The sequence below is a fragment of the Chiroxiphia lanceolata genome, chromosome 2 (genome assembly GCF_009829145.1).
Source record: "Chiroxiphia lanceolata isolate bChiLan1 chromosome 2, bChiLan1.pri, whole genome shotgun sequence".
Taxonomy (NCBI): Eukaryota; Metazoa; Chordata; class Aves; order Passeriformes; family Pipridae; genus Chiroxiphia; species Chiroxiphia lanceolata.
This window is the reverse complement of record NC_045638.1, coordinates 31,779,554-31,795,675: the sequence shown is the minus strand read 5'-3', so window position 1 is coordinate 31,795,675 and position 16,122 is coordinate 31,779,554. Positions and strand designations below refer to the sequence as shown.

At 42.4% G+C, this 16,122-nt stretch overlaps 1 protein-coding gene across 1 annotated transcript; it reads right to left on the bottom strand.

Annotated features, from left to right (window-relative positions):
* Positions 1 to 5,578: 5,578 nt before the first annotated feature.
* TXNDC9 (thioredoxin domain containing 9) lies at positions 5,579 to 14,927 on the bottom strand. Its single transcript, XM_032680200.1, has 5 exons — positions 14,795 to 14,927; positions 13,045 to 13,261; positions 10,659 to 10,777; positions 8,473 to 8,727; positions 5,579 to 7,116 (listed from the first exon to the last, which is right to left on the bottom strand). Exons 2-5 carry the CDS (start codon positions 13,231 to 13,233, stop codon positions 6,999 to 7,001), a joined length of 681 nt encoding a protein of 226 aa, XP_032536091.1. The 5' UTR covers positions 13,234 to 13,261; positions 14,795 to 14,927; the 3' UTR covers positions 5,579 to 6,998.
* Positions 14,928 to 16,122: the final 1,195 nt, after the last annotated feature.

Sequence of the window (16,122 nt, the reverse complement as noted above, 5' to 3'; positions counted from 1 at the left end):
CTGGCAATAAGCTGCAGTCAGTGACCACAGACATGGTTTCTCCATGGTCTGTCACTGACACTGTTACGTTGAGTTAAAGACAGAACAGAGTGGACAAAAAAATGTCATCTGACAAAATAGCATTTCCCACTTATTTTACATAAACTAGAAGGGAGCATACCTGAGATCTAAAGCACATCAAGGTTCAATACCATCAGTTCTTTCCTACTCACAGATTTTGACTTTTTTTTACCCTCATGCCAGGTGAAGTTTTTTCATTCCACTTAATGGAGATGTGATCAAAATGGACCAACATTTTTTAAATAGCATTATGTATTGTACATGTTATTCTCCTTCATGTTGCAGGTTACAGCATCACGTCACTGGGTGGTAAGAATACTATCTAAAATTACCTGGAACAATACCACATTAATTATTGTCTCTTGTGAGTTCAACTGATTTCATAACATTGACAGGCAGATGCATTTCTCAGGCTGTTCCTTTTGTCTTGGGTGTAATTATAGGTAACACCAGGTATTCACAGACTTTGTAACTGCTTTATAGGGAAGCTGCCCATCACTTCTGACGCACATTGGATGCCTACTACTAACTGACCAGTTAAAAATGCATCTGTAGCATCATCTCAGACAATCCCTCCAGAGCTGTACTCCCCAACTTTTAAAGAGACACACCCAGTTTAATAATTAAATTTCTATAGTTTTTCTTTTCTATATCTAGTATACCTGGAAGTAATCATAGAATCATTTAGGTTGGAAAAGATCATCTAGCCCAAACATTAACCCAGCACTGCCGATTCCACCCCTAAACCATGTCCCTAAGTGCCACATCTACATATCTTTTAAATAGCAAAGGTCTTCAAACTTGTAAGAAAGAAGGCTCTCAGTTTTCACTATGTTCAGAAATGAACAGGTGCTGAGGGCCCCAATCTCTTCCTTTACCTTGCTTTTCTGAAGAATGCAGATGAGCATTGAAATAACATTAAACTCTGCCTCTGTTTAGCCACAATATTTATGAGGAAGGAAAAAGTGCTTTCCTTCTGTTCTCTGAAGTGAGATTTTGAGTTTTACTGTAGGAAAAGTGTTCTAGCAAAGAGGACACTGGACTGGATGTTATGAGACATCCAGCTTAAATACAGATCTATCACCTAAAGCAAGTCCTTTGGAGTTTGAGCCGGGATCCTGCATGTAGGTCAGGGCCAATCCCAAGCACAAATGCAGGTTGGGGGATGGATGGATTGAGAGCAGCCCTGAGGAGAAGGACTTAGGAGTGTTGGTTGACAAGAAGCTCAACAAGAGCCAGCAATGTGCACTTGCAGCCCAGAAAGCCAACTGTGTCCTGGGCTGCATCAAAGGGACTGTGAACAGCAGGTTGAGGGAGGTGATTCTCCCCCTCCACTAAGGTCTCATGTGATCCCACCTGGAATACTGCATCCAGCTCCGGACCTCCAACGTAAGAAGGATGTGGACCTGCTAGAGCAAGTCCAGAGAAGAGCCACTAAGTTGATCAGAGGACTGGAGCACCTCTCATATGAAGATAGGCTGAGAGAGTTGGGACTGTTCAGCCTGGAGAAGAGAAGGCTCTGAGGAGACCTTACAGCACCTTCCAGTACCTAAAGGAGGCCAACAAGAGAGCTGGGGAGGGACTTTGTACAAGGGTATGTAGTGATAGGACAAGGGGTACTACTGAAAGTGGGTAGGTTTGGATTTTGTTGCCCAGAGAAGTTGGTTGCCCTGGAAGTGCTCAAGGCCAGGCTGGATGGAGCTTTGAGTAATGTGGTCTAGTGGAAGGTGTCCCTGCCCATGGCAGGGGGGTTTGAACCAGGTGATGTTTAAGGTCCCTTCCAACACAAACCATTCTGTGATTCTATAACTATTAAGAGCATTTCTGTGTGCCTGGAATTAATGATGCAAAGCATTGAGGACTCTCAACGTTTTAGAAACCAAACAGGAAACAATTTCAGACTTTTTTCTAGGGCAGCACACTAACAAAAGGAATAATTAGCAAGGAGGAAGTAGATCAGGAAGGCAATTAATGTTGTTTAGTGTATTACAATCACCTGATTTTCATACCATGTCATCTTGGGAAAAGCCAATCATTACTGGAGATTGTGTGGTTTGTGATGCAGGTAAGTTAATTTTTAAACCTTTTTTACAGGAGTTAAATGTTGAAATCATACCATCAGGCAGGTGACACTTGAACAGGTGGTGCTCAAAAACACAAAGTATATTACACAGATTCAACACTGAGCTATGTGGCTACTGGATCAGTTGTGGTTTATTTTAGGCAGCGTAAACCATGGCTATAATAACTGATCCAAGAAAATGTAGCCTTACAACATGCACCTCATAGGATTTCTAAAAGCACGTTTTCTTAACTACTTCCTTTCCATCAACAAGCATCAAATATCTCTCAGTGTATGTGCACTTGAAGTTATTTCACCAAGTTTGAACAAGAGTTTTTTTGGGTGAAGCTCTGGGGTCTTCCGTACTACTTTAGCCAGTTTAATATGTTACCTTTAAATTGATGAAGAAGGTATGAGCATAAGTTCCCTTTTGTAGGATATAGAACAACGCTTTGCAGGGGGACAGGTAGCAAGGAGGATCTGCCAGACTGCACTGTCTTGGATCACCACAATCATACTGCTGAAGGCTCCAAAGCGTGATCCAACAACAAAAGTTCAGAGTAGACCTTTTTTTGGCAAATATTTATCCTTTAAAGGGGGCTCAGGGGCAACATTCCCCTCAGAACATTCTAAAATATTCTACTGTAACATCAAGTACTTTCTACTTCCAATTCCTAGAGAGGCTTTTCTTCAACTCCAGAGTGTAACTCTCACTCTCAAACAGTTGTATAGAGCTGTTCTAAACAGACAGATCAACCCACTACTGAATTTTCCTTTCAAAAACTGAAATACACAGCTATTGTATATGCAATGAGAACAAAAGCCATCTTATTTCTGCATCAGCTTGTGCTTGTTTGTGTGTGCATGTGGGAGATGAAGTGATAACACTCCTCACACTGAGTTGAAGACACCAGCTTTGCTCTTAAATGGAAGACAAAGGGCTTATTTTAGAAACTGTACTGTTCAAAGCCTAAATTTTCTACAGATTATTCCATAGAAAAGTTTTCATTTTAGAATTTCTAGATGGTAAATAGCACAATGGGGGTTACTTGGAACAAAATTCATCTTTTGAGTTGACCTCCCCCAATGACACTTATGACACTATGACTCCCTATGACACTTGCAGGCAACCCAGCCTATCAACGAGGTCTGAGAGCAGCTGTGCCGTTGTCGCCTTCTCCAGAGTCTGTTTCTTGTCCTCTCTCTTTCTGGGACTAGACTTCTTCATTCTTTCCAAATCCCAAAGCTCAACTCAGCACTTAATTTCTGGGTAGATTTCTTGAGCAGACCAGCACAAGGGAAACACAAGATCAATCAGTAATCAAGGAATGGCCAGTGAAGTCCAAATAATCCAGCATTAAGAGCAGAACAACCCAGATCCTGTTTGGTAATTTGTGGCAGTAAATCTGCATTATATGGGAAAACTGTTGTTTAAACATGTCTTAAAATGGCTTTTGGTGGTCTCTTTGCAAACACATGCTTCTGCTTCCCAACACCCCCCACGACAAGTGTTATCCATGCAAGAATGTCCTGAGAAGACATTGGCCCCTTTTAACCCCTTCCTATTGGTTGTTAACCCCTTCCTGCAACCTGTAATTGGTTACTCTGTGAATCCTCCTAAGCCTATAAATGTAACACCCCCAACAATAAACTCTTCTCTTGCCTCCTCTCCATGCTGGTGTGCTGTCTCTGTGCCGGCCACGGAACCACGTGGGTGGTGGAAGGAGGGGAGGGCACCTCTGCCCTCCAGGCTCAGGAACTGAAGAAATCCCTGATGCTGGAGTTCCCTTTCCCTATCCTTCAAGACGTCGGAATGGTTCCTCAGATGGAAATGGAACTAGAACTGGGCCGCCCCACGCCATGGGGGGAAAGGGATCCAGAGTTATTACTGCCTTCATGCATTTCTTCAATAATCACTTCATGCAAGCACCTGGCACAGACTAAAGCACTAATCATTACTAGAGTGACGTGCTGAGTTTGGGCATAAGCCCCATCACTTCCAAGCTAGACGTGAACATTTCTGATCTCTTCGCTGTCCAACACCCTTTCATGGATAACACATGCCAGACCAGTACCATTTTGTGATTAGCCTGGGCTCAGGAACCGTAGTCAGTCATGTCCAATCTATCTGCCACAAGCAATTAACCATGTGCAACCCATGTCCTTTCTGGATATTGAGTATCATCATCATCATCTCATTTATTATGGCCACTAGATCACTGTTAATGAAGTTAATCTTTCTGCTTTTCAAGTCTGAACAGCTGACATTTGTTTCAGCTGGTGTTCTCTGTATTGTGACACTTCTAGCTTGCTGTCCCAGGTTTTATTATCACGGACAATTCATTAAATTAATGGGCACTGCAAAATCACTGAACTCTACAACACAAGAATAATTTGTTCCTCACTACTCAAACTAGACAAATTTCCCACTTCTTAAAGAACTTACAGGTTTCTGCAAAAATAAAATTTTTGGGTTGGGACTGTTCATCTGAAAGTAATATGCAAAATGGAGATGTCACCAAGAGGACTGTTCAGTAACAGTTTTAACGTTCATTCAAGACAGAAAATGCAGAAAGCAGACATGAAAGAACTGAAGGAACAGATCTAGGAGATTGCTACTTCAAAATAAAGTTAAACTTATAATTACAAACAGTCTCAATTTCCCTCTATACCCATGGCAAGAGTGTCCCTGTCCAATGCAAGGGGATTGGAACTAGATGATTTTTAAAGTCTCTTCCAACTCAGGCCAGACCATCATTCTATGATCCTACTCAAACCACACATTCCTGCAAACTCCTTGTATCAGCACTGGAGTATGTGCGGTCATGTTACAAAGCAGATGAAACAGAGCTCCCAGGAAGGATGAAGGAAGATTAACCTAGGAAAAAAATCATCAGCTTAAAGTGACATGAAACCACAGACTGAGTAGGATTTGCGTTGAGTTTGTAATGAGGCTATTCACACGTGGAACTGAGGAACCTCCAACAACGCACCATGCTGGAATCCTGACAAGCCCACGTGTTTCCACACAGCATGCAACTGCATTAGACATGATTTTGTATTTCCACAGCCTGTTCAACATAATTAGACTCAGAGATGAGTCCTGCTAAGACACCTGTAAAGATACTGTTGAAACATCGGTTTCCTGAATTTCATGCAACTGGATAAAGAAAAAAAGAAAAAGGAGAACTTTCTAATGCATTTGGAGAGTTTGTGCATTAAAAAGGATATCAACTCAAAGGAGGTCTGCTTTATGCTTCTCCTGGATGAAGAGGCAGCTGTGTACATCTTAAGCTGATTGCCTTCTCATAGAGATCTCATACTGTTAAGACAGAACTGTAAGTAGTTTGCTAGAAATCTAGAAAGAGCTCATAAAACTTTCTGATGGACTTTTTAAAAAGAAAATTAACCCACAGCACCTAGACTTCCTTCTTTGAAAGGATGCAGTAGACAACATTAGAATTAAAATAATTTTATTTCAATGTACATGAACAGAAATAAAATATAATTTTTTAAACTTAAAGAGATATATTGCTGGGCTGGCCCAATCACAAGTGTTCTCCACTACAAGGCAGCAAACTGACTAGACCCACTTCACTGCTTTTTGGGCCAAATGGATTCAAATACCACCTGAAAAAGGGTCCTTCAGCACAAAGCAAATTATTTTTTTGAAAACAAAAAGAAAACTCATCAACTCTTCACCTAGCCAGAAATTTTACATTGTGTCCAAGGAAGATCTCCCTTGAAAATTCTGTCCATTACTGAAGAACAGTACACAGTATGTGGTGCTATATCTAAACTTAACGATCAAGGTTTCTCCCAGATACCTTTCTCTATTCTACTCTCTTGTACAAAGCATCTCCTATAAAATCCAAACATTCACAACCACAGAATTATACAAACCCATCAACAAGGCAGTCTTCAATATGCTTGTTGCTATGTGCTATTACCTGCTGTATCAGCTCTGACATGCAGTGTCATGACATAGATGGTACAAAGGCATTTCTCCTGGCCATCTGTTTCAGAATTCACAGAAGTTATGACTGTTTTTACAATTTATAGCACAATGCAGTTAATTTATTTAATGTCATGATATGGCACCATAAAATAAGGAATCATTTGTTAAAATGCACAATTTCTTTACTAATCATTTTGTGGGGCTTTACTGATAATATAAGAATAAACTTAAAAAGACAACTGGAAGAGGAACTGATGGAGAAAAATAATTTTTTTAAGTGTCTGTTACCTCTTTTAATAAAGAAAAAAAAACAGAAAAAAACTCCTGTAGCTGTCAGATTTAACAAAACCAACAGAATTTGTTCCTCACTCAACACGGTTAAACTGTGGCCTCCTTGCCACATGATGTGGATACTTGGATGAGGTTTTAAAGAGATTTTTCTTCCATTATTTTAACCAGCAAATGCTCTCAGATACGGAGTTCCCCAAGCCACAGATTGCTTCACAGACTGTGGGGAAGCATTGCTATCTGCTCACCCTGTTTTCACTCTTCCTTGTGCATCTGCTTTTAGCCACTGAAACTGGATGCTGGGCCAGAGGGAACTTTGGTCTGACTTCATACAGCTGTTTCTAAGTTACTTCAAAACATTTCATAAGTTTACACTTACTAAAAACAAAATTCATCATTTGCCATGTCATTTCGTTAGAAGGACTAAGATTTTTGAATTACAAATGACTTCCAAAAGAGGAAAAAAAAATATTTAAGCTTTTTCCGCTATGACTCAGTTGTATAAAACTGTATAGAAAAATGAGAATTATGTGCAGATGTAATGAAAAGCAGTAAGCTTTATAAAAAACATTCTTAGAAATGTACCACGCATAAACAAAAGATGATTTACAAATATATTTAGTGGCTCTTCTAGTCATCATCAGAATCTGAATCATATATCTTTCCTCTGATGGTCTTCTTATCCAGCTTTGTAAAGCTTGTTCCATATTTCTTTTGACTTTGAAAAGGTGGGTCCATCAAGTTTCCACTAGGGGAAAAGGGTAAGACAAGTTGATTAAAGACATATTCATACAGACAATAAGCAGTATCTCTAATGACCTGTTTCTCCAGAAGAAAAATCGTAAGAGACCACAGTGCCGACTCCCTAAAGCCACTTTAAGTAGCACTGTGATGCTGCCAGCACAGCAATCTGACCTGAACAGTTTTTCCCCTAAATACAGTTTATCCTTTCACCATCTGCTATCCCATAGGTTGAAGGCAAATAACTATTTCTAGGCTCTGAGGAAGACTATGCCCTTTTCAGGGACTCCAGAGAGCAGGACATTATTTTCAGAGCAGTGTGGAAACATGGCTCACTTTGCAAAGCCAGGGTCTGGCAAAACGAACAAAAAATGAAGCAACTCCCCCACAGCACAAGGAGGCAAAACCAAATACACAGTACTAGTAAGGTCAAGTAGGAAGCAAATTTATGCCATAAGACAATGTATTCATGTTTAGCAAATTCAATGCTGTTTGGTATAAATCCTGTGAAAGATTATTCCCATAAAAGGCTGTTGCTGTCTACAATATACATCCAAGCTGTCTTTGACTCCTCTGCTGATCTGCTTGTTACTGAACTGGGAATTACCACTTGTTCTGAGTTACAAATTATAATTTCAGTCATTTCACCTGAAGTTCAACAGCTACTAAGCCAAACAGAACAGTGCCAAAGACATTAAAAACAAAAGACCAAAATTAACCTAAAAAAATAAAGACGACATTTGAGCCCCACTGGAAAGCAAAGCAAAAAGCAAAAAGTCTTGGTAAATAATTCTCCTGTGAAGTTAGGCTATTGTGGTGACATATCTACTACTGCCTGCTGTCCTGTAGCCTTTAATGTAGTATCTATTATGATTACATTGTACTGGTACTCAAATAATTTATTTACACTTCTTCAATTTATTTTCCTTTTCTGTACTGTTCATTGGAAAACAAACATATCCATGTGTGTGATATGGACTAAAGAGGACTTCCTGAGTTGTCTCTGAGGCAGATTGAAAATGCTCAGATTTTACTGCGTTGCAGCTGCGACAAGAAGCATCTAGAGCTGATTTAGAGGATTATATGAGATGCATGACTCTGAGGTCATATCAAAGCAGCACAGCTACTCTATACACCTCATTGCAAGAATTGGGTTTATTTTTATTACTATATAAAAAGGACAACATAACACTCATTACAATGGCTCAATACTTTGCCAAAGAGATTCTCTTCCTTCCCTTGCCAGAGCATTCAGATTAAACTCTCATATCAAAGTTAAAAACTTTCACAGATTTTCCTTTCTGCAAGTATGTTCTCCTTGCACTTTATCTGAAAATAAAACAACCACAAAACAATTAATTACCTGTAATTAATTATGTCTGCACAGCCTAATCTCCATTCTAAGGTTTCTGTAGTGAAGTCATCAGTGTTACCGAGATCAGTAAAGCCCACAACGTAGTCTTGCGTTTTTCCATCTTTTATTAGTGCTAGAGTGGGAATTACTTTGATGCGCAGTCTCTCGCACAGGAAAGGAGATTTTTCAGCATTTAATTTCAAGAATTTTGTCTCAATGTGCTTTTTTGCCAATACAGTCAAATGCTTGTCCATTATTTGGCACCTGTGGAAAAAATTACCCAAAATACATAAAGTGTTAGAATGAAAACAGTGAATAACATGTATTTTAGAGAAAGTTTAAAAGGAGCAGTAAAGAGCTAGTTCTGTCATGTTACTACCTCAGACACGACCTTTCTAATTTAGAATTTAGTTTCAACAGAAACTGTGTTTTAGACGTAGCTGGATTCAATGACTAATAGAGGAACAGCCTGGAGCACCTTTAGTGCACAATTACACCATTCATTTCTCTAATTTCTTCCTAATTACTTCCACACACACTTGCAAGCCTCTCTCTCATTTCTTGAGTATCGCACTTATTGTTGAAATTTCTTTCTGATTTCTATTGTTCCTGCTCTACTTTCACTCCCTGTCAGCTGGAAAAATTTCGCTATACAAGGTTTCTTCAGAGAAGTACTTTCAACATGTTACAGCATTTTGGATTTTTGCAGTCACTACCTTCACAGCTGAGATGCAGTAATTCACTGTGAGGGGAAAAAAAAAGTGATTTGCACAGACTGCTACAGCAGGGCTACAGGCAAAAATATTTCACTTTTCTGTTGCCATGGAATAGGAGTGAGTATACAATTCTTTACTAATTGTTTCTCAGCTGAGGGACAGTGACATGAACTGCTCAAAATACTTGTCAGATGGCAGAGATTTGTGGACTTGTCACCTGCAACCTCAACTTTCTGGATCATCTTCTCTAAGCAATTTGGCTTAGCCGCAAAGAACGCCGATGTGACTGTCCTTTAACTCAAGAGGAGAGCTGAACAGAACAAAGAGCTGGAGGAAGCAAAGATGAAAGCAACTTGGTATGGTGGTTGGTTAACCAGAGACATGGGCTTCAAGTCGGTTGTCAGCACAACACATTTTACAAAGCACTTCCTCTGAAGTTCATTCTCCTGTCTGAGTCTACCAGACAGAACTTTGCTGGTTCAAGACGTAAGAACCAAACAACCCAAACCTGTTTCTAGGCTACTTTATTTGCAGAGACAACTTTCAACTTCTTTGAAAATAGCCAAATAGAACCACTTCATGTATTTCTGAAACTTAAACACTGAACTTAGAAAATGTGGGACACAGACACCTCACTGCATAATCCAGCCTCGACCTCTTTCAATTTCTCACATTGAGGCTGTCACAGTTTATATTCTGTAAGGTAGAGAGAACATAACACCTTTGGGGGAAAAAAAAAACCCCAACAAACCAAAACCAGGACAACTGGCTTCTCCTTCAACAAACTACTCTACTTTCCATCTGGATTTTAACAGAACGCATTTAAAGAGACCCAGTGAGGAACAGCCTATAACCCAGAACTTCTGAAATTCTTCCAAGGAAGTGGGAGGTCTCATTTTCAGTTCCTATTTTGAGTCAGGACATATTCTCAGATCTAGGTGTCTCATACCTTAAAGAAGTGTCATAATCACAAAGGCACAGTCACAAAGGGAAAGCAGCTGCAATTTGCATCCAGAGATCCTTTCAAAGTAAAAGGTTAAATTCTCAAGATGCATAGACAAGATTTTGGTTATACTTTTATTTTTGTTTGCCAGACCTGCCGAGAATATTTCTATCTGGAATAACCAAAGCCATACTTCTGAAATGCTGCTCTGCTATGGTCACTACATTTACAGACCTGGCTGCCTCAAACTAAATCAATAATCTCTCAAATATTGTAAAAAAGGTTGTACATTTATGTTTTAATCGATTATATAACAGAGTATTAATTGTTGTCAAATCACGTTCAGAATAACTCTAATGGAAAAAACACATTTTAAAAAAATCAAATGTCTTGAGAAGTGAGATTAGTAATGAAAGAATTTGAATACTTCTAAAAATGCCTGCTTATTTGTGGGATTTGAAAGAATAAAAGAATACATCTGTTTTTGTAGACACCTCTACACAAAAGGTTTCTTCAGCATGGCTTATTTACTATACCTGAATGTTGTATCTCTATAGAAATGGCAAACAACATTTTTACTTTCTTTGACTTCTTGGAAAAAGTCTCTCTCACTGGGGATTTCTCTGTATTCTCCGTGTCCTTTTGAAAGCCATTCCTTTTGGAAAACATAAAAGGAAATAATTAGTATAGAGTTTGTTAGTCCTGCAACCTTCGTGCAAGCTCTACAGATTTCAGAAAAATTAAAGAGGGGGCCTGAAGTGAAAAACCATTTCATACAGTCACAGAGAAACAAATTATATCCTGTGCTTCAGTTACATTTTGAAAATATGTAAATACCACTAAGCCTAGGTTTGGGCTTGCCTCTTTTTCAACAGCAGATATGTAGTTGAGCAGTAAGGCCACCCTTGCTTATTTGAAAATACAAATCTTGTACAGAGCTGCATAAATTTCTGCAATGCAGCCTCTCACTAAGACAAGACTAGTTCAAAGAATACCATAACAAAAATTCTCAGCATTTGAAAAGCACCAGCTGACAGCTTGGGCTACTCTCTCTGAAATGTTTTTGTACATTTCAGAACTCTTCTCTAAAACTTAATCAAGCCACTACATGTATTAAACAGATTTCTTCTAAGTTTTTCCTCTATGAAAAAAGCCTACTAACTCATCTGCAATAGATGATGTTTATCTATCAAATATACACTGAAGGGATGTTAACATGAACCAGGCTCACAGAAAACCATTCAGAAAACACATATGCACCATTAATCATAAAATGTATGGAGAAACAGAATCTCACGAGCTAAAATTTATATATAACTTCAAAAACTGCCTGATTAAGTGTGTAAATACAGTTCACAAAAAGCTAATCTTGCAGATTTTCAACAGACACACTTAAGGAAAAATCCAGCTTCTACATTACTAGAAGTTCATTGCAGTGTATTAAAACAAGTACAAACTAAGCTAAATGATTAGAAGTAGCACAGTATGACAAAATTTGACAAAACACTTTTGTTTCCAATGAGGGAAAAAATTTTTGATAAATCACTGTTCTTGATCTTCCAGTTTTGTCTTAGCAGAGTTAAGATTAAAAAAAAAAAAGGCTTCTGAGCGAACCAAAGATATCCTGTAAGATAAATTAGGATAGAACAAAGAATTTCCTGAATATTGTATACATTAAAAATTCATAGAAGTATGAGCATATGAAAAAGTCACCATGATGCACATGACAATGAGTATGCGAGTATGCATTAATTCCCCTCTGCACAATTTTATTCTGTAATAGTGTGGCAGCACACTCCTATTACTGAGCAGTATCCTACTTCACATTTGCATTTGAAAATGTATGAGAACAGTGACTTAAGACCAAACAACATGAAAATGCTTTTGCATGAGATCTATCACATGTTCACATCCAAGTGTTATGACTCCTGAAAAAGGAAAACACTAGAATCAAACATAAACTGAACTTCTGAAAATAAGCAAACAGTATGCCACTTTCTCTACTTCTGCATTTAGAGAATCCAAGCTGCTAATGCTGCCTGTCCTCCAGCATCCCAACCAAGCCATGCCATTTTACCACATTCCCGTTTCAAAGCCTGGCATTAGCTTTTAAGGATTCCATCAGAGGCAGAGCATCTCCTTTCAACCCAGTCACCTCTTCCCCATCAAAATCTATTTCTTGAGTTGGCTTTGCTTAGGTGGAGTAAGCTAAGAAACCTATGGCTTCCCTGTTTACAATTCAGGTCTCACATCATATGTTACCAAAATTTTGGTGAGAACTATTGTTCAAAGAGACTTTTGAGGGAGCATAAAGACCACAATTTGACATGAGGTATCAGGGACCAAGGGAGAATTTCTTTCCTGTAAGAAGACATGAATGGTCATACAAAGACAACATTGCACTGGGTTAGAAGGAGTGCGACAAACGATTCCACCCTAGGAACAAGGAAATACCCGGTATCATCCTTCTACAAAATACCTTAAGAGAACAGCATGCACCACTTACATGCCACAAGTAACAATCCAGAAGCTTCAGAAGGAAGCTTCTGAAGAAAGAAATGAAGGAGCCTAAAGGATTATGAATAGGTTGCCTACAAGGCTTATGCTTCCACATAGTAACGTTCAGTGAAAATGGACACACTCAAATCTCTGTAGGAGAGTCTTTATCCTATCTGTATCGTAAACAATCACAGAGGTGCTTCTCTCCTCCTGTTAAAAAACACAAAGCATGCACACATGGACAGACACCTGCTTTCCTAGATAAGTTAAAATTAATAAGTATGAAAAGGTGATGAAGAACAAAAAAAAACCCCAAACCAGCAAAACAACCCCAAAGCACTTAATTCACATACACAATTTCCCTAGGATTTCCCAAAAGTCTGTTACATGTAACACATCAAGAGCCTGTACTACAGGAATTACTTGTTTCTGCTGCTGAGTCTTTTTTAGTGCCTCAAGCCTCCTCTGTTTAAGGCGTTCCAGTTCATCTTCATCCATTTGGTCCAGCTTCTGTATTTCAGCATCCAGATGTTCTTCCACAACCTTGGTAGACTGAAGTATTTCATTCTCCAGAACTTTTTGAAGTATGTCAACAGGGGTATCGGCAGCCATCTTTAGCTGGGAGGTGATCTCTTCAGTGCTGTGGAAATAGTGACACAAGGAATTAACATTTATGCAAACAATTAAAAGCCTGATCTCTCTTGCAGTTCACACCCTAGAGAAACAAAATACTGTGCTTTTTGAAGATAGGAGTAGATAGTTCTTTTCTATACTGCAACCCTCCTGGGAGAATACTTTCACAAGGAACAAAAATGGCAACAAAGATACAAGTCAAGTCCTGTTCTCTCAGCCCCAAAGCCATATATTGAAAGTGCAGAGGAAAATGAAACCACTTGTTAACATAAAGAAGAAAAAATCACCAGTTCCAAAGCAGTGAGCCAGATGCACCTACCTTTAATAAATATTCTGAAACAAGAAGATGCAGTTGGAAAGCTCCAAGCTGCTGTTATAGGAGGTATAAGATGTCTCAGAACAAATTTAAGCAATGCTCAGTATACAAGTTTCTGGCAGTAGTTTAAAGCAATTACTTTAAGCACCGCAGGCATGTTAACATATTTAAATCTGCATTAACACTCCTCATCTAGAAGAAAGATGAGGTGCTTAACAGCAAATGCTTTAGGCCAATACACTGCTTTAATTAGTACCAGAAAACTGCTACTGCAAACACCACCCTATGGTAGCCAGCAACAGGATTTGAAAGCCACTACCTATTGCTGTGTGAAGAAACACAGCCAAAATCATTTTCTCCCCGCTCAAATACATGAAAAAGCACAAAATACTAACTGGGGTGCACGATGAGCTGTGACAACACAATCGATTGTTCTCACCAATAAACTGACACTGCAGAAAACTGCCAGTGTAGCGACTGACAGTCTGAAAAGGGGACAGCGCACCGTCACCCTACTCAGGTTCTTAACCCGCAGGCCACGGTTCTGATGTGCTGAGTTTGGGTTCCAGGGTACTGCTGGCTGTATTTCAAAGCAGCTGAGCTGCCAGTGCCACTGGCTGTGCAAGCACGTTGCACTCAGAGGCAAGAAAAGCACTTTAAGTAGCGACAGGCAAAGTACCAACACGAGGGCAGCACTCCAAGTGTACTGCAGCAGCAGCGCCCAGCCTGCCGCCACATCCACTCGTGTCACTGCCACGCTCCCCGACTCGCAGCACCTCGCCTTCCCCCCCCCTCTTCCCAAAGCTGCTAACCACAAATCTCTCTGTTCCCTAAACCCCTTTCTTGTACTTCCAGAGGGAACAGGAACCTTGCCAGCGCAGATCAGAGGCCAGCAGGTCTCCAGGAGAGAGAGAGAACCCTGCTCAGCTGGGGCAGAGACTCGTCCTCCCAACAAACAGGAAGAAAAAGGAAGACCAATCCCAGCCAGGATCTACGACAGCCCGAGGGCTCCCGGCGCCCCAGGGGAATGCCGGGTGCCAACAGGATTTTCCTACGCAGCCCGAGGGTTCGGCACCACTGCTGGGGCCGCGGTTCCGCACCTGGGCCGGGAAGGGGCGCAGGGGGCCCGGCCGAGGGGGCGGCACACGGCGGGGGCACCGCGCAGGCGCCAAGCGCCCCCCTCCGCAGGGCCGCTACAGACAACGCTACAGACAACGCACCCACCCAGCTCCGGACGAGCTCTCCCGGGACACTGCACCGCTCGCCCCGCCGGGCCCGGTACTGCCGCCTGTGGCCACGGCCCCCACACGGCCCCGGCACCGCCGCTCACCCTCTACCGGCCGCGCCCCGACCGCGGTATCGCGAGAGACAGCGCGGGGCGGGGCGCGCGCGGAGCTGACTCCCCGGCGCACCGATTGGCCGGGCCGGCGACCGCGCGTCCCTACGGGCGGCCGCGCCCGCGCCCGCGGAACTCCTCCCGACGCGCTGATTGGCCGCGGACCCCTGACGTGCGCGTGCGCCCCGCGCGCGTGCCGGGTGCGTGTGTGCGCCGCACCTGCGCCCCGGGCGGCCCCTCCTCCTCACACGCCGCGGCAGCCCCGCCCCGAGGAGGCCCCGCCCTCCGCCGTCCCCCTCACCGGCGGGGCTGTGCCGGCCCGGGCACTGCGCGTTCCCACGGCCCTCGCCGCGCTGCCACGGACGGGGCTCGGCCGCGGGCGGCGGGGGCGTGGCAGCGCCCTTCTAAGCCCCGCCCTTCCTTTTCCCGGCGTTCCGGAGGCTCTGGCGGCTGTAGCGGGAAGTGGGAGCTGGGATCGTGCGCCGCCGCTGCCGCCGGTATTTTGGGGATTCCTCCTCGGGGTTGTGCGTGTGTTGCCGGGGCCGCAGCCCCGCGGGGGTGTGTCGGCCGGGAGCCCCGGGGCCGGGCCCCCGGAGCGAGGGCGGGAGGTGAGTCACGCTGCAGGAGCGGGGCCGCCCGGCGAGAACGTGGGATGTGCTGCAGCAGCAGGGCCTCGTCGTCTCTGCTTCCTCTTGTAAGTGCGCTGGAAGATCCGCTGATTTAAATAATGGGATATTAAAGCGTATCTTCAAAAAAAACCAACTCAAGTGTTCTGCTGTCGTCTTTCTTTGAAATCTGACTCCCCAGTACCGAAGTGGGCTGACAGGCAAGGTGCGGCGGGAAGATAAACTCGGCCTTATCTGAAGTCTGCTGGGAGCCTGGGTGGGAGAGACTGATAGGGAGCTACAGCTGTTCAAAGGCAGAGAGAAATAAGAAAGTCAGGGTTTTAGGGAGTGAAGCAATCCTCGGGTTGCAAGGTGAAGAGGTCTGCTCTGTCCGTCAGAGGAATTACTGTGATGGGGTGATGACGACAGAACACGTGCAGCTCTCAAAGCCTATTAAATACATAGAGTGATGACTGTGCTCCCTGTGAGCGTTGTTATTCCTGCTCCACCTTGCTTTGCTCTTGTCAGGAGGAGGTGGGGTTGCAGCAGAGAGCCCCTCTGCCTCAATGCACTGTTTGCTGCCTTGCTTCCATGCTGTGTGTCTGTGGATG

Excerpts from the sequence above, each read along its gene's own strand:
- TXNDC9 (XM_032680200.1), bottom strand. The coding sequence starts at position 13,233 with ATGGCTGCCGATACCCCTGTTGACATACTTCAAAAAGTTCTGGAGAAT. Across the intron at positions 10,778-13,044 it reads AGACTCAGCAGCAGAAACAA|GAATGGCTTTCAAAAGGACA; the intron begins GTAATTCCTGTA and ends GTTTTCCAAAAG. Across the intron at positions 7,117-8,472 it reads GCAGACATAATTAATTACAG|TGGAAACTTGATGGACCCAC; the intron begins GTAATTAATTGT and ends CTTTTCCCCTAG.